Source organism: Eretmochelys imbricata, chromosome 1 (genome assembly GCF_965152235.1).
Source record: "Eretmochelys imbricata isolate rEreImb1 chromosome 1, rEreImb1.hap1, whole genome shotgun sequence".
NCBI lineage: Eukaryota > Metazoa > Chordata > Testudines > Cheloniidae > Eretmochelys > Eretmochelys imbricata.
In genome coordinates, this window is record NC_135572.1 from 224,862,523 (window position 1) to 224,885,654 (window position 23,132).

The following is a 23,132-nucleotide window of genomic DNA, read 5'->3' on the forward strand; positions in this document are numbered from 1 at the left end:
TCCCAGCTAAGGCTTTGTCAAGCCTGACCTTAAAAACTTCAAAGGAAGGAGATTCCATCACCTCCCTAGGTAACGCATTCCAGTGCTTCACCACCCTCCTAGTGAAAAAGTTTTTCCTAATATCCAGCCTAAACCTCCCCCACTGCAACTTGAGACCATTACTCCTCGTTCTGTCATCTGCTACCACTGAGAACAGTCTAGATTCATCCTCTTTGGAACCCCCTTTCAGGTAGTTGCAAGCAGCTATCAAATCCCCTCTCATTCTTCTCTTCCGCAGACTAAACAATCCCAGTTCCCTCAGCCTCTCCTCATAAGTCATGTGTTCCAGTCCCCTAATCATTTTTGTTGCCCTCTGCTGGACGTTTTCCAATTTTTCCACATCCTTCTTGTAGTGCGGGGCCCAAAACTGGACACAGTACTCCAGATGAGGCCTCACCAATGTCGAATAGAGGGGCACGATCACATCCCTCAATCTGCTGGCAATGCCCCTACTTATACAGCCCAAAACGCCATTGGTCTTCTTGGCAACAAGGGCACACTGTTGACTCAGATCCAGCTTCTCATCCTCTGTAACCCCGAGGTCCTTTTCTGCAGAACTGCTGCCTAGCCATTCGGTCCCTAGTCTGTAGCAGTGCATGGGATTCTTCCGTCCTAAGTGCAGGACTCTGCACTTGTCCTTGTTGAACCTCATCAGATTTCTTTTGGCCCAATCTTCTAATTTGTCTAGATCCCTCTGTATCCTATCCCTACCCTCCAGTGTATCTACCACTCCTCTCAGTTTAGTGTCATCTGCAAACTTGCTGAGAGTGCAATCCACACCATCCTCCAGATCATTTATGAAGATACTGAACAAAACTGGCCCCAGGACCGACCCTTGGGGCACTACACTTGATACCAGCTGCCAACTAGACATGGAGCCTTTGATCACTACCTGTTGAGCCCGACAATCTAGCCAGCTTTCTATCCACCTTATAGTCCATTCACCTGGCCCATAGTTCTTTAACTTGCTGGCAAGAATATTGTGGGAGACCATGTCAAAAGCTTTGCTAAAGTCAAGGAATAACATGTCCACTGCTTTCCCCTCATCCACAGAGCCAGTTATCTCGTCATAGAAGGCAATTAGATTAGTCAGGCATGACTAGCCCTTGGTGAATCCATGCTGACTCTTCCTGATCACTTTCCTCTCATGTAAGTGCTTCAGAATTAATTCCTTGAGGACCTGCTCCATGATTCTTCCAGGGACTGAGGTGAGGCTGACTGGCCTGTAGTTCCCTGGATCCTCCTTCTTCCCTTTTTTAAAGATGGGCACTACATTAACCTTTTTCCAGTCGCCCGGGACCTCCCCCGATCGCCATGAGTTTTCAAAGATAATGGCCAATGGCTCTGCAATCACATCTGCCAACTCCTTTAGCACTCTTGGATGCAGCGCATCCAGCCCCATGGTCTTGTGCTCGTCCAGCTTTTCTAAATAATCCCGAACCACTTCTTTCTCCACAGAGGGCTGGTCACCTTCTCCCCATGCTGTGCTGCACAGTGCAATAGTCTGGGAGCTGACCTTGTTCGTGAAGACGGAGGCAAAAAAAGCATTGAGTACATTCGCTTTTTCCACATCCTCTGTCACTAAGTTGCTTTCCTCACTCAGTAAGGGGCCCACACTTTCCTTGATTTTCTTGTTGCTAACATACCTGAAGAAATCCTTCTTGTTATTCTTAACATCTGTTGCTAGCTGCAACTCCAAGTGTGATTTGGCCTTCCTGATTTCAGTCCTGCATCCCCGAGCAATATTTTTATACTCTTCCCTGGTCATTTGTCCAATCTTCCACTTCTTGTAAGCTTCTTTTTTGTGTTCAAGATCAGCAAGGATTTCACTGTTAAGCCAAGCTGGTCGCCTGCCATATTTACTATTCTTTCTACACATAGGGATGGTTTGTCCCTGTAACCTCAATAAGGATTCTTTAAAATACAGCCAGCTGTTAAGTCGGTTGTGTCCTGGAGGAAGGTGGCCCTTTGAGTGGTTTGAGGATGGTTTCTATGAGTCCCGATATTCCATCAGTAAGAGTGCCATGGCCACATATAATGGGTCTGCCTTGGTTCCCTTGTTCGTGTACCTTGGGAAGCACGCAGAACATCCCTGGGGTGGGTTTGTGCGGGGATGGAGTTTGTAGAGTTTTTCTTGGAGTTGTCTGGGGAAGGATTTAATGATATCCTTAAATTCATGGGTACATTGTGGTGTGAGGTGTTCTTTGAGTTCATAATAGTAGATAGTGTCAGAGAGTTGTTGGTTGGCCTTGTTAACATAATGAATAGGGCCCTACCAAATTAACGGACATGAAAAATGCATCACAGACCATGAAATCTGGTCTCCCCCAGTGAAATCTGGTTTTTTTGTGTGCTTTTACCCTGTACTATGCAGATTTCACGGGGCAGACCAGCATTTATCAACTTGGGGATCCTGACCCAAAAGGGAGTTGCAAGAGGGGTCAGAAGGTTATTTTAGGGGGACCGCAGTATTGCCACCCTTATTTCTGTGCTACTGGTGGTGGGGCGCCGCCTTCAGAGCTGAGTGCCCGGCCACCAGCTGCTGCTCTCTGGCCACCCAGCTCTGAAGGCGGCACCCCACCAGCAGCAGCACAGAAGTAAGGGTGGCAATACCAGACCAGGCCACCCTTACTTCTGCGCTGCTGCCTTCAGAGCTGGGCGGCCGGAGAGTGGTGGCTGCTGACTGAGGGCCCAGCTCTGCAGGCAGCAGTGCAGAAGTAAGGGTGGCAAAACCACCTCATGACGTCCTTACTTCTGCCCTGCTACTGGTGACAGCTCTGCCTTCAGAGCTGGGCTCCCGGCCAGCAACTGCCGTTCTTCAGCTGCCCAGCTCTGAAGGCAGCACCGACACCAGCAGCAGCGCAGAAGTAAGGGTAGCAGCACTTGCAAACCCCCCCCGAACCTTGCTACTCCTCCAACTCCTTTCTGGGTCAGGCCCCCACAATTACTCCACCATGAAATTTCAGATTTCAATATCTGAACCATGACATTTACGATGTTTAAAATCCTATGACTGTGAAATTGACCAAAATGGACCGTGAATTTGATAGGGCCCTAATAATCAACATGGTTAAGGCCTATGCTGGCTTCCTCTTTGTCTGCCTGTTCATCCACTATCTGGTGGTTAGATTTCAGATACTGTATAGCTTTCCTCTTGATGGTAGAGACATTGTGGTGGATGTGATGTTTGTTAAGTACTTCAGTCATTTTTTTCCTGGAACAATCAATGTCATGATCAAGAGTATGGTTTTGTCTGCTCTGTGGTGTCCAGTCAGATGATTCTTTTTTCTTACAGTTGTTGGAGGGGACATAGTAATTGTGAGTTGTGTCATCATTATTATGAAGGAATTCTTCGAGGTGGAGTTGGCAGAAGAAGTCTTCTAATTCTCCACGTTAGTATGGTATCAGGTTCTGTGATGGTGCAGAAGTTCAGTCCCTTAGAGAGAACAGATAATTCAGCTTTAGTTAAGGGCCGTCTTGATAAATTGATGATATTCAGGTAGAGTTCATGTGGTGGGTACTGGTGCCATGGTTTCTCCCGGAGGTGGTGTTCTGTGTGTTGTGGAGTAGTTGTAATTGGTTCCACTTTTTTGTGTTGGATAGAGTTTGTTAGGCTTCTGGTGGTGTTCACGGTGTTGTGTGATTCAGAAGCCACAAGAACCCATGCAGAGCAGCAATGTGTATACGTAGTTGGCCTTGCATGTTGCACATACTTAATAAACATAGTTAGCTGGACCCCTCTTTGCCCATATGGGTCCTTCATAATATGTTTTTTTGTGTATAGAACAAAAGATGCAAGAGGGAAGACTGTGGCAGCAGGTTCAGAGAGGAGAAAGGGGAGTGTGAGGTGGGGATTAGCCTCCCTCAGTCAGACACATTCTGGCAGGGAGTCGGCAGAAGACTACTCAGTTCTCACCATTATCACTGTCCTGGGTTCTGGCAGTGTGCAAAATTCTTCTCTTGTAGGTTGGCCGTTCACAGGAAACGGGCTTCTTCACTTTGGTGTTGGTTAAAATTTTCATTCTCAATTGCTGTAGAAAATGGAGAGAACAAAAAAATGACCAATAGGAGGGAAGGGGGAACAATGAAAGAAAAACCACCCCAGCAAATTCTAATTAGTGAGACTGTGGCAGCCAAAGTGTTGCAAAATTCTGTATGTTCAGATAGAATCCAAATTTCACATGGTCAGGCCCAGGAAAACGTTTGACAAAGTGCAGACAAATTTGTGATAAATATTGGAGCTGATTCTTCTCTCTCATGGGAGTAAATCAAGTTCAGCTCTACCTAAGTCAATGGAATTACCCAGGTTTTACCCTGATAACAATGAGCTCAGAATCAGCTCCACTAAATCTATTAAAAAACAATTCATGAACAAAATCAACTTTACTATGTTATAAATCTGTTCAAAAGTTGGACCGTGCAGTATCGGAACACCAGGCCAGACTCTAGGATTTTAATGCAATTTATTACTCAGTCCTAACTCATGGAAAACTCCCATGGAAGTTACTGGCAACTTATCTGAATAGGGGCTTAACTAAGCATGTGGCGCAATGGTTGGAATAAGGATTCCAGGGTTTGACCCCAGGAGAGGATGAAATGTTGGGCTGAATGCACACCTGGTGTAAGTCCAATGGACATGGATGTGACTCCACTGGATGTGACATCCCTTCAGGAGGGATGAATTTCAATCTTTATGTGTAACAGTCGCTTTTATACATGACAAAACCGAGTAGTTATTGCACAACTCCTCTAGTTATGTAATAACCTTTTGAGAAGTGCCTTAACCATTCATGTAAGGTATAAGCATCTGTAGAGTATATACGTTCCTGCCGAGTTAGAGTCTTGCCATTTGGTACACAATCATTCATTATGGGTCACTGGGAACAGAGAAAAATCCTCGATTTGAAAGGTCATTTTCCCACCACTACTCCCCCAAAGATCATTATTCTTGGGTTGTTTGTTTTTTCTTGTTATTGAGGATTCTGGGTAGCGTAGTCCAAAGGCATTTCCAGTATTATAAATCTTAGACTGTCCTGTGAAGTCTTTGGTATAAGTCACTATCACAAGTGGGATTCTGCTTTTGCTGAAGTCACCTGCAAAACTCATTTACTGCAATGGGCATATTGCCCTTGTAAAAGACCACTCACACATCACTGGAAAAACACAGCAAGATTTGGGAGAAGAATCCCTTGCAATGAAACCATAATTCCCATCCCTGTTCTCTCCTCATGTTCCGAACCTCACCTCTGACAGTGGCGTAGGCTGTAGAGGTCATAGAATCATAGAAAAGTAGGACTGGAAGGGACCTTGAAAGGTCATCTAGTCCAGCCCCCTGTGCCGAGGCAGGACCAAGTAAACCTAGATCATCCCTGACACGTGTTTGTCTAACCTGTTCTTAAAAACCTCCAATGATGGAGATTCCACAACCTCCCTTGGAAGCCTATTCCAGGGCTTAACTATCCTTAGAGTTAGGAAGTTTGCAGAAAGCCCATTACTTTTTTCCCTTCCTTAAGGGGACATGGAGAACAACTCATCACCGTTCTCTTTGCAACAGCCCTTAACATATTTGAAGACTGATCAGTTCCCGTCTCAGTCTTCTCGTTCCTACAATAAACATGCCCAAGTCTTTTGACCTTTTCTCACAGGTCAGGTTTTCTAAACCTTTTCTCATTTTTGCTGCTCTCCTCTGGACTCCCTCCAATTTGTCCACATCTTTCCTAAAGTGTGGTGCCCAGAATCAAACACAGTGCTCCAGCTGAAGCCTCACCAGTGCTACATAGAGCGGGACAATTGCTTCCTGTGTCTGACCTACCACACTGCTCTTGATACACCCCAGAATGATATTAGCCTTTTTAGCAACTGCATCAAAGCTTTGACTCATATTCAGCTTGTGATCCACTGTAGCTTCCCCCACCACTTGAAAGGGAAGAGGGGGACCCTGCTGCAGCCCCCACAACCCAGGCTGGGGGTGAAGAGCCCCAGTAGCAGCAGAGGTGAGGCTAGGGGAGGCACCGCTGATGGGCCATTGGAAAGCAAGAGGCAGAACTGATTTGAGGTCTGAGCCAATGGGAGGTGGGGGCTACAGGGCAGAACTGAAGAGGACTGGGGGACTGAATTGACGGGGGCTGGGCAGATGCACTTCAGTTTATTTTCCCTCTGTTTACCGTTGTGCCATGTCTTTAGCTTAGAAACTTTTCATTTACGTTTAAACACACTGGAGCTAGACTGGATTGATGCATTTCAATGTACAGTGGTACACTTCTAATCAGGCACTTGATCAGATCCTTATGCAACATAAAGTGATCCAGTAACTGAGTGCGGCACCGTACTTTTCCGGGGGGAAAAAATAGTGTGAGCGAGTGTCAACTACATTTCTGGCAATGAGAAAGGAAAATTAGAGGGCTGTTCATTTCTTTTGAGTTTAACTTCTAATTTTAATGGCATAGTTTGTACAGAATTAATATTAAAAGCATGCTGTTTTAATAGCACAACAGCGTATTTGTATAGCTATTTGTTTGCCATATTGTGTTGGAATATTTTCTTCTAGCACTCTTAACCTTTTATTCTGCGATTAATAAATACGATCTGGCACACCACTCTTGGAAGGTTGCGACCCCTGTCTGGTGGCAGGCTCACTAAAGAGCAAACACCTGACGGGCCCTTTGGCCCTGGAGATCACCCTTTTCCTGCCAAGATTTGGACACAGCCTTATCCGGCCCACTGGAAAACGTAAGTGAATACCACTGCTGTAGGGAATTCACTATTTAAAGACATACATCACCATGTGTATTACTACCAATAGGTGACAGGTTTCAGAGTAGCAGCCATGTTAGTCTGTATCTGCAAAAAGAAAAGCAGGACTTGCGGCACCTTAGAGACTAACAAATTTATTTGAGCATAAGCTTTCGTGGGCTACAGCTCACTTCATCGGATGCATTCAGTGGAAAATACAGTGGGGAGATTTATATACATAGAGAACATGAAACAATGGGTGTTACCATACACACTGTAACAAGAGTGATCAGGTAAGGTGAGCTATTACCAGCAGGAGAGCGGGGCCGGGGGGGGGGGGAACTTTCGTAGTGATAATCAAGATGAGCCATTTCCAGCAGTTGACAAGAACATGTGAGGAACAGTGCGGGGCGGGGGGGGGGTTGGAAGGGGGAATAAACATGGGGAAATAGTTTTACTTTGTGTAGTGACCCATCCACTCCCAGTCTTTATTCAAGCCTAAGTTAATTGTATCCAGTTTGCAAATTAATTCCAATTCAGCAGTCGCTCGTTGGAGTTTGTTTTTGAAGTTTTTTTGTTGAAGAACTGCCACTTTTAGGTCTGTAATCGAGTGACCAAAGAGATTGAAGTGTTCTCCAACTGGTTTTTGAATGTTATAATTCTTGACATCTGATTTGTGTCCATTTATTCATCACCAATAGGTGATGGACTTAAAATGGTTTAGTTTGTTTTAACTTTCATTCAGCTTTACAACTGGTATACCACCTTTCAAAACCGGGCCTGAAATAACCACGGGAATTTAAAAATAGAGTGTTTGGCTTTGAGCAGTGGTAAAACAGCAAAGGGAAGGACCCCCAATCTATAAGAACCCTGGGCCCCCATCAAACTTAATTCGGTCCTGGGAACAGAGGATTGTTAGCAAATCTCACAATTCTAGTTTTCCTTACAAACTCCCATGTATGTACAATACGCCATACCAGTGACCAATACAGGCTTAGGAGAAGTTTTGTGCAGGAGCAAAGAAGGTACCCACCTTAAACAGACTATAGACATCAGCTTCACTTTGATACCAGGGAGCTCCCATCAAGGAGCGTCTGTTCCGGGGAGTAGGGAGGAGGGGAAAGACAGGGAGCAGACAAGGATATGGCTCAAAGTCTTCCAAACGATAAGGAAATCCTCGGCCGCCAATCATATAATCCTCTTCAGATCCCAGCTCATACACCTGGAATGGGAAAACAGAGGTTACTGCACTGAACTGATTAGTGTGTGTGTGTGTGTGTGTGTGTGTGTGTGTGTGTGTGTGTGTGTGTGTGAGAGAGAGAGAGAGAGAGAGAGAACCATAGTCCTTTACCGGCAAGGAGCAGGACAGCTCAACTTTTGCATCATAGGCCCCATACTACTAAAAGCTCATGGCGATTCTCTTTTCCCTCAAGACCTCTTGGAGCAGGGAGATCTAAATTCTACCCCTGCTATCAGCATGAAGTTTTGAGTAGCCACAGTCTGCAGCACAGTGCCAAAGAAAGTCGTGGGTAGCACAGGTTTGTTACTCTAGGATACTATTTTGCCCATCTCCAAAGCTTTTCACACATGGGCCTCACAGAAGCATATGAGCATCAGTGAATTAAGTCTCCCTTTCATCTGGTATGCGGGTTGTGAAACTGAGGCACAGAGTGGTGTAGTGACCCAAGGGCCAAGGTCACCCAGCAAGTCAGTGGCAGAACTTGGACTAGAACCCAAGAGTCCTGGCTCCCAGCCCCTTGATATAACCATTGGCCCAGACCCCCTCATGGCAGAGAAATGTGGCATAGGTGAAATAGCAGGAGATGCCACATTGGGCAAGCAGAGGGCCAGCAGCAAACCCACTGCCAAACCACACCTTCCCTGGAGGGAGCTCCCACTGCTCCTGTGAAGCTACCCCTTCCATCTCTCTGCCTGCTGCCCCCACAGCCTTCGTTCCAAGGGTGGCCCCTGGAGCAGCCATTGTGGGAACAAGGAGGAATCAGCCACCTGCCTGGCAAGGGGACAGAGTGAGATAAAGGTCTGTTGGCAACCAGTGCATAATGTAAGGGGTCGGAGAAGCTGGTGCTGGCTGGGTGCACCCACCTCATGTGACTGCCCTGTTCCAGTACCTCAGAGTTCTCCTCTGGCCTGGTACCTCCTGCGGGGTTAGTCTGGCCAGGGTGTGGCTGGGACAGAGCAGGTTTACTCACACTCTTTGGTGTCATGACTCTATCATCCTTCAAGAGGACGCTCCTGTCCACGGCACGGATGGAGCACAGGGAGCCAGGGTCGGCCTTCAGATGCAGATTGACCTTCGACCCTGGGAGGTCCTCCTCCTCCGAGAAACCCAGTGTCACCTATGGGAGGAGACAGGATGGGTTTATCAAATGGAAGAGGGGCACAAGACAATGAGGGTGTATGAGCCACGAGCGACAGAGAGGGAGAGAGAGACTGGGAGAGGGAGGGAGAGGTGGAAAGAGCCTGCTAGAAACACAGACAGAAGGGCACAGGGATTGTCGAGTGTATGTCATCCCAGCCAGATCGCCCCTCTGCCACATATCCCATTTCCCCCACTTCCTGGGCGACACTCACCTTGTGTTTGAAGCATTTGCTGACTGTGAACACGTCCACATCGGCTGCCACCTCTCCATCAGCGAATATGGCGTAAAGCAAAAGCCTGGCAGAGGGTGCAAGTTCAGAGCTGATGGGCAGAGTCAATGAGAAGGAGCCCTTCAGTGCTGTATGAAGGAGTGGGAAGCAAAGGAAATGCTTATTTAGATCCATGTGAAACATAAAAAAAGGGTGGAACTTACTGTTGCTGGATGTTATTGAGGCAGAGGATTTCATGGTTCCTGCATGTGGTTTGACACTGGCAGACCAGTGCCAACTAATGCCAAGGCCACAGGTCTCACTGAACACTGACAAATGCACAGCTGGAAACTAATTTGGCTTACCTGAGGGTTAGTATTGTTAAAATAGATACTAGAGTTATAAGAATGTGTTTAGTGTTTAGATTTTATGGAATGTTCGTAGGATCCTACATGTATTAATCCTACTTATAATATCTGTATTCCATGGTATAAAGTTAGATTGAGTGTTTGCATTATAAACCTCTCTAATTGTGTAACTCACTGTGATGGGGCATCTGCCCCACATTGGCAGAAAGGGGGTTAAAAGCAGCCCTAGGGAGGCTGCGCAGGAGGTAGCCAATCATAGAAAGGCTAATAAGAGAAGCCAATCAGGGCCGGGCTGGCCTGTATAAGAAGGGCTGCAGAACAGCACAGGGTCAGTTACTCCCTGGAGCTTGAGAAGGGAAGAGGACTGACTGCCTTGCAGGCAAAGGGTAGCAAGCACCCTGGGCAAAGCAGTGCTGCAGACAGAGACCTAGGAACCTAAAGACAGATCTGCAGACTGAGGCCCTGATACAAGGGCAAGGAGGGTGCTGGGGCCACTGAAGGAAGTGGCTAGACAGTGGACTGCAGGTCCCCTGGAAGGGGGGAACATGGAGTGTGACACAGCTGGAGGGCAGTGTTATGAAGAAGATGCCTCACTCCTGGGAGTGACATGGGTCCAGGAACAGAGATGACAGTGGGTGAGACACCACCAGCAGAGAGTGTAGTGCTAGTTCCCCAGAGAGCCAGCAGGAGGCACTGCAGTGGTGAGTTGCACCCTGTCACACTCACCAAACAGGAAAAGAAGCACTAATTAAGGTAAACTGCTTGTCCTGCACACAGTATGGCCCACTGAAGTCAAATGAGGCATTGTGTAGCACCAAAGGACAGAGACCTTGTTGATTCCATTTCTTACTCCCTCCAGGAAGAGGAAGCTTGCATATGAACTCATCCCATCAGCTTGGATTCTGGTACAAAGGGGATAAAAATCCTTGACAAGGAGAAACCAGTCCTTTTATGCTCTCTGGGTTCAGAGAGGCAAAGATTCCTAAACATCTGCAAGAGATCCCCATGCTGCTTGGCATGGGTCAGCCCTAGTGAACATCTAAAGCTTTTTGTTATAGAAGATATTACCTTTTTAAACTTAAGATTGTAACTCATGTGTGTTTCCAGTTTTAACCTCGTAAACTCTATTTCTTTTCTTACTTAATACATTTAAGTTCATTTATGACAGGATTAGCTATAGACATTGTCTTTGGTATGAGATCTGATCACAACTGATGTGGGGTAAGTGACTACTCCTTTGGGACTAGGAGTAATCTGAATATTATTGTGATTTTTGGTGTAAAGTGACCATCTATCAGACAGACTATCTTGCCACCCAGGCAAGCTGGACTAAGGGGACTGTCTGACTCCATGGTCAGACTATTACAGGGCTTTGGGAGTTCACACCTGCTACTGGCTTGGTGAAATCTAATCACAGAACATACTACCAGTTTGGGGTGTTTGCCCTGTTTTTTGGCAGTCTGCCCTGAGGTTGGCACTCATGGTTGTGAGCCACACTCAGGGCTGGTGCAACCACTAGGTGAACTAGGCAGTCACCTAGGGCACCAAGTGGTTGGGGGCAGCCAAAAGTGCGCTCCAGGGAGGTGGTGGAGCGGAGGTGAGCTGGGGCAGAGGGGCGCAGGGAGGGCCCACTGCAGCAAGTAACTGGGGGTGGCACTCCCTGCCTCAGCTCACCTCTTCTCTGCCTCCTCCTCTGAGCGTGCTGCCCCACTCTGCTTCTCTCCCTCCCAGGCTTGCGTGCCAAACAGCTGATTGGTGTTGCAAGCCTGGGAGGTGGAAGAAGCAGTGTCATGCTCGGGGAGGAGGTGGAGCAGAGGTGAGCTGGGGCGGGGAGTTGCTGCACGGCTCCCCAGGCTGAGCGGGGGGCGGGGGGGGAGCCTCGAGGCGGGAGGGGGGGTGCAAGGTGGAAGTTTCTCCTAGGACAAAAACATCCTTGCACTGGCCCTGGCCACACTAGATAGTGTGACATGTGGATAAGAACAGAGACCTTCACCAGGATAAAATTGACACCTTCCCCCCCCCCCCCCCGATATACTGACCCCTCATTGTCTCAGGGTCAGTAAACCTTCCTCCCTCATGGAAGACTGCTGAACAGGTGAGGTGTGAGTTTTATGCCTTTCTATGACAGCATCTGCCATGGGCCAGTCAAGGAATCATAGAAACATAGGATGGGAAGGGACCTCAAGAAGTCATTTAGTCCATCCCCCTGCACCAAGGCAGGGCCAAGTATACCTAGACCATCCCTGACGGGTGTTTGTCCAACCTGTTCTTAAAAACCTCCCATAATGGGGAGGATACTACACTAGAAAGACCAAGGCAGCAGGTGGGATGCTGGACTAGATTGCCCATAGCCTGGCATGGCTGGAGCCTGCCTAACCATACTAAGATGTCCCAATAGCCTGATCCATTATGATGATTTCCATGGAGTTTATTTCATGTGCATCTTGGGTTTTTCCACTTACTCTCATCCTGGCCAACTGGCACCTGCGTCTGTCCACTGAGAACGATCCTGCCTCCTGAGACAACCTGCGGAGGAGATACAACAGCCTGTCAGAGGGCCAGGGTTCTGAGAAGAGAAAATGCAGAGAGAGACTGGAAGAGACAGTCACAGGTGCTTTACCTTTAAACTGTTAATGGACAAGGGACCAGCTGCCTCAGATTTCCTCTGAACAATGGGACCTGTGGGAAATCCAAGGCCAGGCTGCCAAGGTGCTCACTGGCAGCCATGCCTTCCGGTACCACACACAGAGTCAGGCCAGATTGGCAACAGGGGAAAATAGCCTGTCCCCCAAGGCTGGCTCAAGACATTCCTAGCTGGATGAGCTACCTGGGGTGGCTGTCAAAATGCTGGGAGGCTGGCGAGGGGAATTTCAGAGACATGTATTCCAGGTAGCGAGACCTCTACAAAGACAAGCGTAAAATGGAACCCGCAAATTGGCCTATAGACCCATAAATAGTTACCCCTCTTGCATGCCACTGTTGTAGAAATATCATGTGATCCAATTGCCCTGGCTGCTCACCAAATAATAGAAATCCACATGATCTGCCCCAGGGTCCAGCTCATTCCGGTCCAAGATATAATCCACCCGCACTTCCTGTTCCTGGTCACAGGGCAGCTCCTCCTCCACCTGCTGGATCTCTAGGAAGCTGTTGCTCTCGGAGTAGAAAGGTTTCAGCCAGTTGAAAGCCTCCTGGTGCACTATTGCAATGGTGTAGAGATCCCCCTCGGTTATGTTCACAATGGAGTATCTGCCCTTCAGAGCAAAAATGCATGGCAAGCTGTCAATTAACCAATGGAGGCGCCTACAAATGCGGGAAATACGCAGTGCGACCACCAGAGTTATATGTCCAGGGCCCCATGTAATCCACAGAGGCAGAAATTACAGCAGAATCTACCCCCAGCTGCAGAACTGAACTCCAGGATATGAGCTTCCTTTTTCTTTTCAACTCTGTTTTGAACACTCATGATTTCAGAGAACTTAAATGTGAACTGCATGCAGTCAGTAATGCCTGCCTGAGTCTGCAGACAGCCAGAGAGGTATGAACTGCCCATTCATTGCAATAATGTGTTAACTTGGAAACCTACAGATAACAGTTACAGGACAACATTGTTAGCTGGATATTTCTGCAGTGAAATAGTTAATGTACTTGTCCCAGAATCCCAGCCTGCCTTCTGCACTTCCCCAGGTGCCAAAAGTCCCAGTTATCCCCTGCTCAACTGCCCAAACCTCTAGCTTTCTCTAACATCTATAATGCAACTATGTGTCCTCAGTACCAAAATATGCAGCAGATTGAAAAATGAAAGTTATGAGCCAGAGTAAAATAAATTGAATTTAATATGAAAACAATGTTACCCCTTTTGACCCAAGCAGCTAGCCAAAAATGTGGAGTCTTGTAGTGTATTCCGGTGGGGAGCAGAAACTAGAGTCAGGCATTTCTTTGATGCAATGTTTTGTGTTTACAAGGAATGTACAAAGTCCAGTTTCTCTGAGCACAGGAGGAACCAAACCACGGGAGATACTTTCCTTGCTCACAGCCCCAAACCTTTTAGCCAGAATCCAACCCAACACCTTTCTCTAAACTTCTCCCAGGGCCACCACTCCATGATCGGTCCAAGCTACATCTGTAGCCTCCTTCTCTGCCTGTTTCTATCAGTTTCTTGGCTCCTGTTCCTGCTTCTCTCTCCCACACACACGTCTCCCCAAAACCGTACCCAGCAAAGCTCTCCATCCACATAGTTGTAATTCCTGGGCAAAGTGATAGATGCCTTTGTTTTGGGGGTGATGTGGGCCTGCATTTTGGGTTAGGCCCACTATTGTTTCTTCTTTGAACCCAAACAAAGGGCGTCCGTTAACCTCACCAGTTTCAGCAAGGCTATAACAATGAATGACATGGGCTACTCCAGGGGTTGCATTATTCATCCTCAATATTTATGTCAAGCAAAGCTTCCATGTCTAAAAATGACCTGCAGCTGCCCTGATATTTCCAGCTGTCTGCCTCAAAGTGCTGGAGGAAGCAATGGGGCCTTGCCACAGAATTTAGGCCCAGTTTGCTGCAGAGCACTTGATGCTTTGTACATAGAATACATAGCCACGGTACTGGGAACAGGCTATGGAGACTTTCACTGGGAAGTCATTCACTGGTTGCAGTGTCAGGGGAACAGAACAGAGCCAGAGTGTCAGGGAAGACAATGTTGAGCACTTCAGTTGTAGAGCACTGGTTCCAATCCAGCTCCCAGGCTGTGGGGAATGGATGGCAGTGGGGGATCAGGAAAGGGGCTTTGGCACATATGCCTCTGGGACACTGGTGCCCCTTCAGTGACAGGTATGTAGGTGATAGCATTTCTTAAAACACATCTTAAAATCTGCCTCAGAAGCAATGAGAGTAAAAGATATTGCCAAGGTTACAAATAGTGGAGGGAAACGGGAGACTGCAGAGGGATATAATTGTACTTAAGGAGGCTCCTCCTGCCCAAGGGAAGCACTTCCTTTGTTGGGACATTGGACGTTGGGCTGAATTGTTGCGATGGAGCTATGAGTCTTCCTGGTCAAGGCAGGCAGCTAACAGGAAGGGCTCATTAAAGCTGCCAAGGCAGGCAGAGCAATGTGCAGTACTGGGAGCCAGGAGTCCAAGGTTCCACAGCCTGCTTCCACTTCCTCTGATCTTTCTTCAGATCCCCCCCCCCCCCGCAGCTCTGACCCTGCTTTGTCCACCTCTGTGACTCACCCTCAGAGAAACCAGAGTATTGTTCCATTTCGCAGTGTCTAGTGAGAAGTGGACTTCACCCTTCTCATCTGTGATGTATGGCAGGTGCGTCTCCACATCATTGACATCCACAGTCAAGTAGACAGTGTGGTTTTTGACGGGAACATCATTGATGGTAAAGCACATCTGCAGAGAAGAAAGGGAAATAAACACCACCTGTTCCAATAATCGCTGTGCTTGGGGGGTTGGGAGACATGATACCCTCTACGTGCTGGAAATCAGGTGAGTTCTGGCACTTAATACTAACCCTTTCCACATAAAGGCTCAAAGTGCTTGATAGGTTACAGGCAGAATATAGGGGTCCTAATGTCCATTGCTGAAACAACATCAGCAGCAGAGTAACAATATGCAGGAGTTTTGGACAAGAAGGAAAGGGAGAGACTACTGGGGGCATTTTAAGGACAAGAAAGATAATTATCTTGGCTACAGAGTTTAACACATCTTTTCCTTTACATAATAGTACAGAGTTAGTCCTTAAAGATTGGAAATGGTTAGGACTTCAATTTTAAATCTCATCTGAAACTCCAGCAGCGCAATTCTTCCTAGCCCACACTGGGGCATTAGGTCCGTACTGACCCAGAGGGGAAAGTATCCCCTATTGAGCCACCTGCTGCAGTACCATGCTCTCTAGCACCACACTAGGGCATTGGGGTCAGACGTGATTGCTGTCAAATCACTACACAGTCGTCTATGCTAGGCCTGACGTGACTGTGCAAAGACCTTTCTAAAGATAACACCATCCCCTGCATGCATGTCCTTACAGAGACAGATCTTTAAGAGCAGAAGAGTACATCACTCTTGGAGAATGTTGAGAAATGCTCCTACAAGCACTCCAGAGACCACAGAATCCATCTTCCAAACAGTTAACTCCCCATACTTGGTGACTTGCTAGGAGAGAGGAGGGAATGTGTGTGTGGGGGGGGGTGTGTGTGTCAGAATTTCTCATAAAGGTGGACAGAGAGGACAATCCTCAGCTGGCATAAATCAGCATAGCGCCATTGACTTCAATGGAGCATCACCAATTTACACCAGCTGAGCATTTTCCACATAGTTTATTCCCAGCAATATTATTCTTGCCTCTCCCCCATGCCTGCCTCCCAAGTATGAAGAGGGGTCACTGCCTTGGGAAGGGAAGGGGGGAACGTGTGTTACCTTTCCCATGTATGGAAATCCAAGTTTGTAAAAGGGGTTGAGATTGACAAAGTTCACCTCCACCATCTTGGAAGCGATAGCAGCTGAGACTATTCCCATGTTCGTGGCTCCTGGGTGGAGAGAGGAGTCAGCATTTAACAGATGTCTCATTTGTTAAGCACTCCGCACTAGAGGAGACAAAAAATAAGGCAAGTGTCCTCCCCATGAAGCAAAAAGAAAAGGAGGACTTGTGGCACCTTAGAGACTAACCAATTTATTTGAGCATAAGCTTTCGTGAGCTACAGCTCACTTCATCGGATGCAGCTCATGAAAGCTTATGCTCAAATAAATTGGTTAGTCTCTAAGGTGCCACAAGTCCTCCTTTTCTTTTTGCGAATACAGACTAACACGGCTGTTACTCTGAAACCTCCCCATGAAGCTTACAGTCAAAATGTTAGCTACGTAACAAGCCTGAGCCACATCCATATGGACACTGAAACTTGAACCCACAACTTTCAGCACCAGCCACTATTACTAGAGCCAAAGGAGCAGCTCTGTTACTTGGGGGTAGGGAGGAGGCTGCTCTGGTTACTGTAGCCAGTCACTATGGGGAGACTTTGTCACACCAACTGAGGCAGTTGATTACTGGCTGATAAGATGCACTGGGAGAGCCAAGGGACTGTGTTACTTTAGTAAAATATGTCAAGCTCTGTTTACTCTCCCATGTCTTCCCTCCCATGTGCAGTTGGCCTGGAGAGGACTTATGACTGATGAAGGTTAGTGTTTGAAGACCATGCAGAAGAAGCAAGTCTTCAGGAGGGACCTGACTGAGGAGAGGGTTGGGAGGCAATCAGACTGGGAATGGGATGTTATTCCAAGCACAGGGGACAGCACGGAGAAAGGCATAGAGATGGCAGAGGGGGGACGTGGAGGGCTCAGACAGAACAAAGAAGGACACAATAGGAGATGATGTCAGAGCTGTAGGCTGGGGTGGAGCTGTATCAAGCCCTAAAGGCAGGGGAGTAAAGCTAGCGCTTGATACAGTGCGCAAGGGGCAGCTGGTGGGGGTTTGGAGCGTGGCGTGCTATGGTCTGATTGATGGATGAGGAGGCATTTGGGGCAGATTAGAAGAAAACAGTGTTGGTATTGGGGATGCCAGAGAGCAGAAGGAGGACAGGAATATGTGAACAAGACTACCTAGTCCTTAGCATAGGAACTTATCAAAGAGACTGTGGTGAGGGACTAATTGTGGGGGAAAGACTCTTATGCCTGACTGGGGACATAAGGATAAGAGGCTGCTTAGCCTACGGCTAGCTATGGTTCTGTGGCTGATTGAGAGTCACGTTTTGTGGAGCTGGAGCTTACTTTAGTGACTGGCTGGTGACTGTTGTTGGACACTATTTGGGGAACTAAGAAATCTAGTGAGCAGGGAGCCTAGAAAGAGGAATTCTAATCACGGGTATGGCAGAAGACTAGTGAGCCCTAATACACAACATAACCAAGACACAATGGAATTCAGTCCCCCTGAAGATACCAGAAACTGGAAGTGGCTGAGGCTTGGCTGAAAGATACGAGGTTAAAAAAACAATCTGTACTGGAAATGGAGAAGTGTGGAGGGAACCAAACACAAATGCAGTTAGTCAAGGGTTTCACGGCAAAAGAGTAGCAGAGGCCGCTGGCTGCGTCTCCCCTCTCCTCTTCCCCTCCTGGCGTCCGCCCCTCCCCCGCACCTGTTCCGTCTTCTTCCACTTCTGCTGCAATGAAAAAAGAGCTCCTGAAGGCAGTGCTGTTTACTTCTAGGTCGTCCATCTCTGCTGTAAACTTGGCACAGCCTTTCCTGTTCGCCTGGGGACATAGATGGAGAGAGAGAAAGAAAGACGCATGAGTGAGGCTGTGGTTTATAGATGTTGGGTAGACTTAAAAATCCTCCCCCCTGTCCCATGACTGCTTAAAAGTTCAAAACCACGTACATCTTATCAACCCCCTGGTGGACTCCTCACTTAGGGAGAGGAGAAATGACATTGATTAGACAGGCACCGATGAATGATATATCCATGGCTGCAGACAAAAGGTATGTTTATTAGAGAAATCACACACATCCCTAGAGAGAACTGGGACTAAACCCCATGACCTTAGCTGTAAAAACACAGGCTTTGACAACTTGAGCTAGGCCGAGCTCAGCCAGCTAGTATTGGTAGAGGGTCTTTCCTATTCTCTGCCTGTTGTACATAATAGTTTAGTCTTTTAAGGCCAAAATACTTTGGTTCCAGTACAGTTGTTGAGCTTAGTGTGTGTGTGCTGGGTGGTGTTGGTGGCCTTTGATATACAGGACATCAGACTAAATGATCTGGTGATCCCGTCCGGCTTTGGAAATCTCTGACCCTCTCTGAGGGTATGTTCAGCCCCTCCGATGCAGAAGAGAGGTAATAGTATTGTTATTGTGCTCTGTGTCTAACACACATGGTTTTGCTCCTGTTAACCCTGCAGAGCGGATACAGCAGAGAGCTGGAATCCAACCTGCCTTGTGCCTCACTGGCAGAATTGTGATGGGGTTCCAGCTGCAGAGCCTTTACAGCTGGTTGGGTTGTTAGTGCTGCAAAGACCCAGTTGGACTTTCAGGTCTCAGCTTTGAGTACTGACATTTAGAAAATCCTCGTTTGACTTGTAGATTGAGTGAGGAGGATCTGGAGTCATTGGGAGAAGAAGAATATGGAACAAATTGTGTATGGGGGTTAGCTGTGAAGCATCCAGTGCTGGCCCTGTCAGAACCAGGATATCAGACAGCAGAAATTAGATCAATAATCTGTTTGATTATGGGAGGAAACAGACCCCCGGAATACATGGAATAATTGGTGGTCTGATCTGGTTTAATGAGGAATGAGCTGCGAGAGACCAGTGATCTGCTTCCATGGGATATGACGGAGGGTACTGGAAGAAGAAATTCCTCCTGTGGGATAGTGCTGCACATTCTAGAGGGCTTAGCAAACACAGACATTCTGTTTCCAGGCTGTTGGTCCATTTACTTCCCTAATCCTGTCTCCCAAGAAATGAGACCTCACCCATGTCCAATTACTCAGGGCAAGCCAGCCGTATAATACTTCCCCCCGCCAACCATTCAGCATTGGCTTCTGTCAGTTATGGGAGACAGGAGGAGCAGGACCAGTGCTTTAATGTAGTAATTCAGGGGGCAAGATAACAGGACAGATCTATTTATGATCTGCTTCGGTGAGGCAGGAGAAATAATAATCAGACTAGCTGGACCAGGGCACATTAGAAATGCCTAGATACATTATATGGACTGACATTCTGTTCTTGGAGGTGACTGTCATCTCTCCTTCCTCATCTGCTCACCTGGCTCATATACTCCCCAATTCTCGTAGACAATATCCTGTTTTCTTCTTGTTTAAGGAGATCCATCAGGCTCCAAATCAAAGTGACCTTTATCTTCCCCTGAACAGGTTTCCCATAGGTGTACCTGGATCAGAAGGACAGAAAACACTGACAGATGTATCAGATAGTTCAGCAAAAAGAGTAGAATGAAGGGCACTAGCAACCCCTTCCGAGGGAGAAGATGGATATTAAAAGTGTCTACCTCTCCAGCCACTGCACCCCCTTTGAAATAAGGAAGAGGGCCTGAGATGTCTGCAGGATATACACCCCTGGAAGTCACCTCACTTGCACTGTATCCTCTTTAAATGGGGAACAGGATCTGTATGAAAGGATCCTCCCCAATCAGTATCTCCACTGAGGTCTGGGCTTTCCCCACGTAGCCCTTGTGGGAGAGCTAGTCGGCAGTTCTGTCAGAATGTTTTGTTGATGGAAAATTCACTTTCTGCAAATAAAGGCATTTTCTGTGGAAAATTTTCAATTGTCAGGAAAATTTTGATTTTTCCACTGGAAAGTCATTCCCAGCATTTTGGCTCCCACACTTCTTTGCAGCCCCCCTGGCAAGCTGCCAGGGGCAGCCTTACAGGCTCCTACTCCCCAGCTCCAGAGACACCTGCTAGGTGGACTGCTGCAGACCTGGGGTTACCAGGGTTTCCAAGCTTCTGGCTTGTCAGAAGCCCTGGGAGACCCAATTTCCAAGCTCCCAGCATCTCCAAGCTGTCTGGCTCCCTATCTGGCAGGTTGTCAGGGCTCAGGGCAGCATGGGGAGTCTTGGAAATGTTTCAAAATGGTCAAAACCACATTTGGAAGCTGTGGTTCTGTGGTAAATTCAGGATTGGTTTTGTTCTGTTTTGGAACAATGGTGTGGGTTTTTTTTTTTTTAAATTCAGGAATTCCAGGTTCCGAACACCTCTACTTTGTGCCTCTTCAGACATATCTAATGATTGGGTGTTGGAGGAATCTTTTCTTTGCTGTGATTTGGGCCCCCACCACTAGGAGAGAGAAGACACCACTGGAGGACCTTACGCTGCTGCCAGTACATTGGCAGCAAGAGGCCACTCTCTGATGTGGGGGATGGGACAGCGACAGAGCAGTGCCACTCACCTGCCACAAACCGTGAACTGAAATTCCTCTTCTGAAGTGGTGACCAGTGGCGGAACGTTAAACACCAGCTCAAACTTGGGCAGCTCTGCAGAAGAGAGTTGGGAAGGGGGGCAGGTTGAGAGCATAAGCCAAATAGGGGAACTCACCCTCTGCATCCACAGCATAATCTCTGTAACACTGACCCAGCACTAGATGGATATGGAGAGTAACTCACCCTTAGGAGGGAATGGGTACCATCAGGCCAGGGGTCCCGTGGAGAGAGCAGTTGAGGGGTGGAAGGGAGCAGGAAGTCAGGACTGAGTTAACATGGTGACTGAATTCTGCCTCACTCCCAGGAGACTGGGGTCCCTCCAGACTAGGGGAGCACCGATTTTATGAAAGCAAAGCCCTGGCCTGAATGAACATGGAGACTAAATTGCTGGAGGAGCTGTCAGTACAGGGCTAGGGCCCCATGGTGAAGGTCTGTGCACTGGTACATATGTGTAGTTGGAGCTCAGGACTGAATGCACATTGGAGCTGAATTCCACTCTCTCCCTCCAGGGTGGGACTGGGGTGCCACCAGGGGAGCAGTGTGTGGCTGGGTAAGTGAAGCACAGGATGGAAAGCACTAAGGACTGGATCAGGGGAGGGGACTCTGTACCCCAAAACTGAAGTTTACCTAAGTGGAGAAATCCAATGAATAGAAACATAGACTCTAGCAGGGAGGCTCCCATTACAGACTTCATTCCCCAGCTCCTAATGCTGTCTCACACTTCCTTCCAAGACTAACCATATTCCTCCACCTTGAAGGTTGCCTCAAGCCCTCGAGGCATATCCTCGTCCACTTTGAGGGTGTATTTCCCCATGGCTGCTTCAGAGGCCAAGGGGAAGGACAGATCCACAATGCCTTGTCTTGGCTTCACGTCCACCCACTGGCTAATCCGGTTCCCATTGGGATCCTGTGCAGGAACACACATGCATAATCACATGTGTTCAGATATGCACTGCTGCGAACAGTCACGTATGCATGCACACCCTCTCAGAAGCACAGTCACACACACACAGAATGAGTGAGGACAGTACCAGGGATCACAGCCCCATGCATTGCCCGGATGCACAGGCTGTCTGAGGCGGTCACAGCCCACCCTGAGTCTCCTCATCCTCTTTGGTTTTTTTTTGGATAGCTGGACATTCCCCTCATTTACTGTTGCTTCAAGTCATGCCTCTACTTTCGCCCTGGGCCATTAACTGCTGGTAACACTGCAGGGGCAGGGTGTTGGGGCAGGGTACAGCCAAGATGCAGATATCTTATCTCTGATATAGCAATTTAGGGCATGGCGCCCTCCTGGAGTACAAAGGGCATGATGGAGCAGAGAAGAAAGCTCCCAGATGTCAGCTCCTGGTCACTCACCTGCAACAGCACCAGGGGATACTGCAAAACACAAGAGAGAAACAACATCACTGTTAGGTAGAGAGCAACAACGTCCACGTGCCCCAGCATCATTAACACCCAGCCACTGGCCCCACCTCAGGAGAGCCTGCCCCTAAACTCAGACCCAAATAGTCCCCATTTCACACCAAGGTCTCTGCTCCCTTTGCCACAGGAATGGAGGGGCTGGGGAGGTGACCCCCAGAGGTGTGTTCCCCATGGAGTCCCAGGCCCTGTTGTGGTCATTGCACTGACAAATGTACCCTAATTGTGAGCTCAACTGTGAAGTGATTCAGGCACTTTGTTAAGATCATGCTTGGTAAACAAGACAGTGAGACCGAAAATCAATGAACCAAAATTGGTATGTTGGAAATTGGACCTAACTGGTGGACAGAATAATAGGGGAGAGGCTATTCTACCCCTCGCTCCCTTTTGGAGAGAAAAATTGGTGACTGGAGTGAGCTTCACCATCATGGCTGCCATCCTCACTGTCTCCTGGGACCCTGGACGTTCTTTATTCTAATCCTGAGAGAAGTCCTAACCAGACTGGGACAAAAAGGGAAGCCAGATGACACTGTCACATCTACCAGCATCAGCTAAATCCCAAACACAACCTAGGATGTGAGACTTTGTCACACAACCCCCACCCCCAGTGCCCCGCCCCCTTTGTGTGCTCTTTTCCTTGCCTACCTTATTTCTTCTCTTTCCTACCCCTCTCCTCATGGCACTGAGTCACAGAACACAGGTCAGCTGACTCAGGCTTGCAAGACTCCGGCTCATGGGCTAAAAATAGCAATGTAGACATTCAGCTCAGGCTGTAGCCTCATCCTCTACACAGGGTCTCAAAGCCTGGGCTCTAGCCCAAGCCTGAGTGTCTACATTGCAGTTTTAAGACCCCACAGGCCAAGCCCTGTGAGCCCGAATCAGCTGACCCAGGCCAGCTGTGGCTGTTTCACGGGTCTTTTATTGCAACATAGACACACCCTCAGAGTCTGGCTTAACTGGCCAAGACTGTATCTTTTGCAGCACTGCTGTAAGCCTGTGACCAGAAAGAGGCAACTAAAAGCCTGATGTTGATAAAAGTTTGCCAGGTCTTGGGAGTGGCTGAC

General features: G+C 47.9%; 1 protein-coding gene across 1 annotated transcript in view; it reads right to left on the reverse strand.

Moving 5' to 3' along the window:
• The window catches only part of LOC144269923 (alpha-2-macroglobulin-like protein 1), a 53,953-nt gene that overhangs the window by 19,419 nt on the left and 11,402 nt on the right, over positions 1 to 23,132 (reverse strand). Inside the window, exons 5-17 of the mRNA XM_077826037.1 lie at positions 22,006 to 22,026; positions 21,385 to 21,553; positions 20,616 to 20,700; positions 19,476 to 19,599; positions 17,855 to 17,969; positions 16,146 to 16,255; positions 14,955 to 15,119; positions 12,749 to 12,982; positions 12,191 to 12,254; positions 9,364 to 9,509; positions 8,982 to 9,128; positions 7,805 to 7,993; positions 3,956 to 4,070 (exon numbers count right to left, since the gene is read on the reverse strand). Coding sequence (XP_077682163.1) covers positions 3,956 to 4,070; positions 7,805 to 7,993; positions 8,982 to 9,128; positions 9,364 to 9,509; positions 12,191 to 12,254; positions 12,749 to 12,982; positions 14,955 to 15,119; positions 16,146 to 16,255; positions 17,855 to 17,969; positions 19,476 to 19,599; positions 20,616 to 20,700; positions 21,385 to 21,553; positions 22,006 to 22,026 — 1,684 coding nt within the window. The remainder of the gene's footprint in view (positions 1 to 3,955; positions 4,071 to 7,804; positions 7,994 to 8,981; positions 9,129 to 9,363; positions 9,510 to 12,190; positions 12,255 to 12,748; positions 12,983 to 14,954; positions 15,120 to 16,145; positions 16,256 to 17,854; positions 17,970 to 19,475; positions 19,600 to 20,615; positions 20,701 to 21,384; positions 21,554 to 22,005; positions 22,027 to 23,132) is intronic.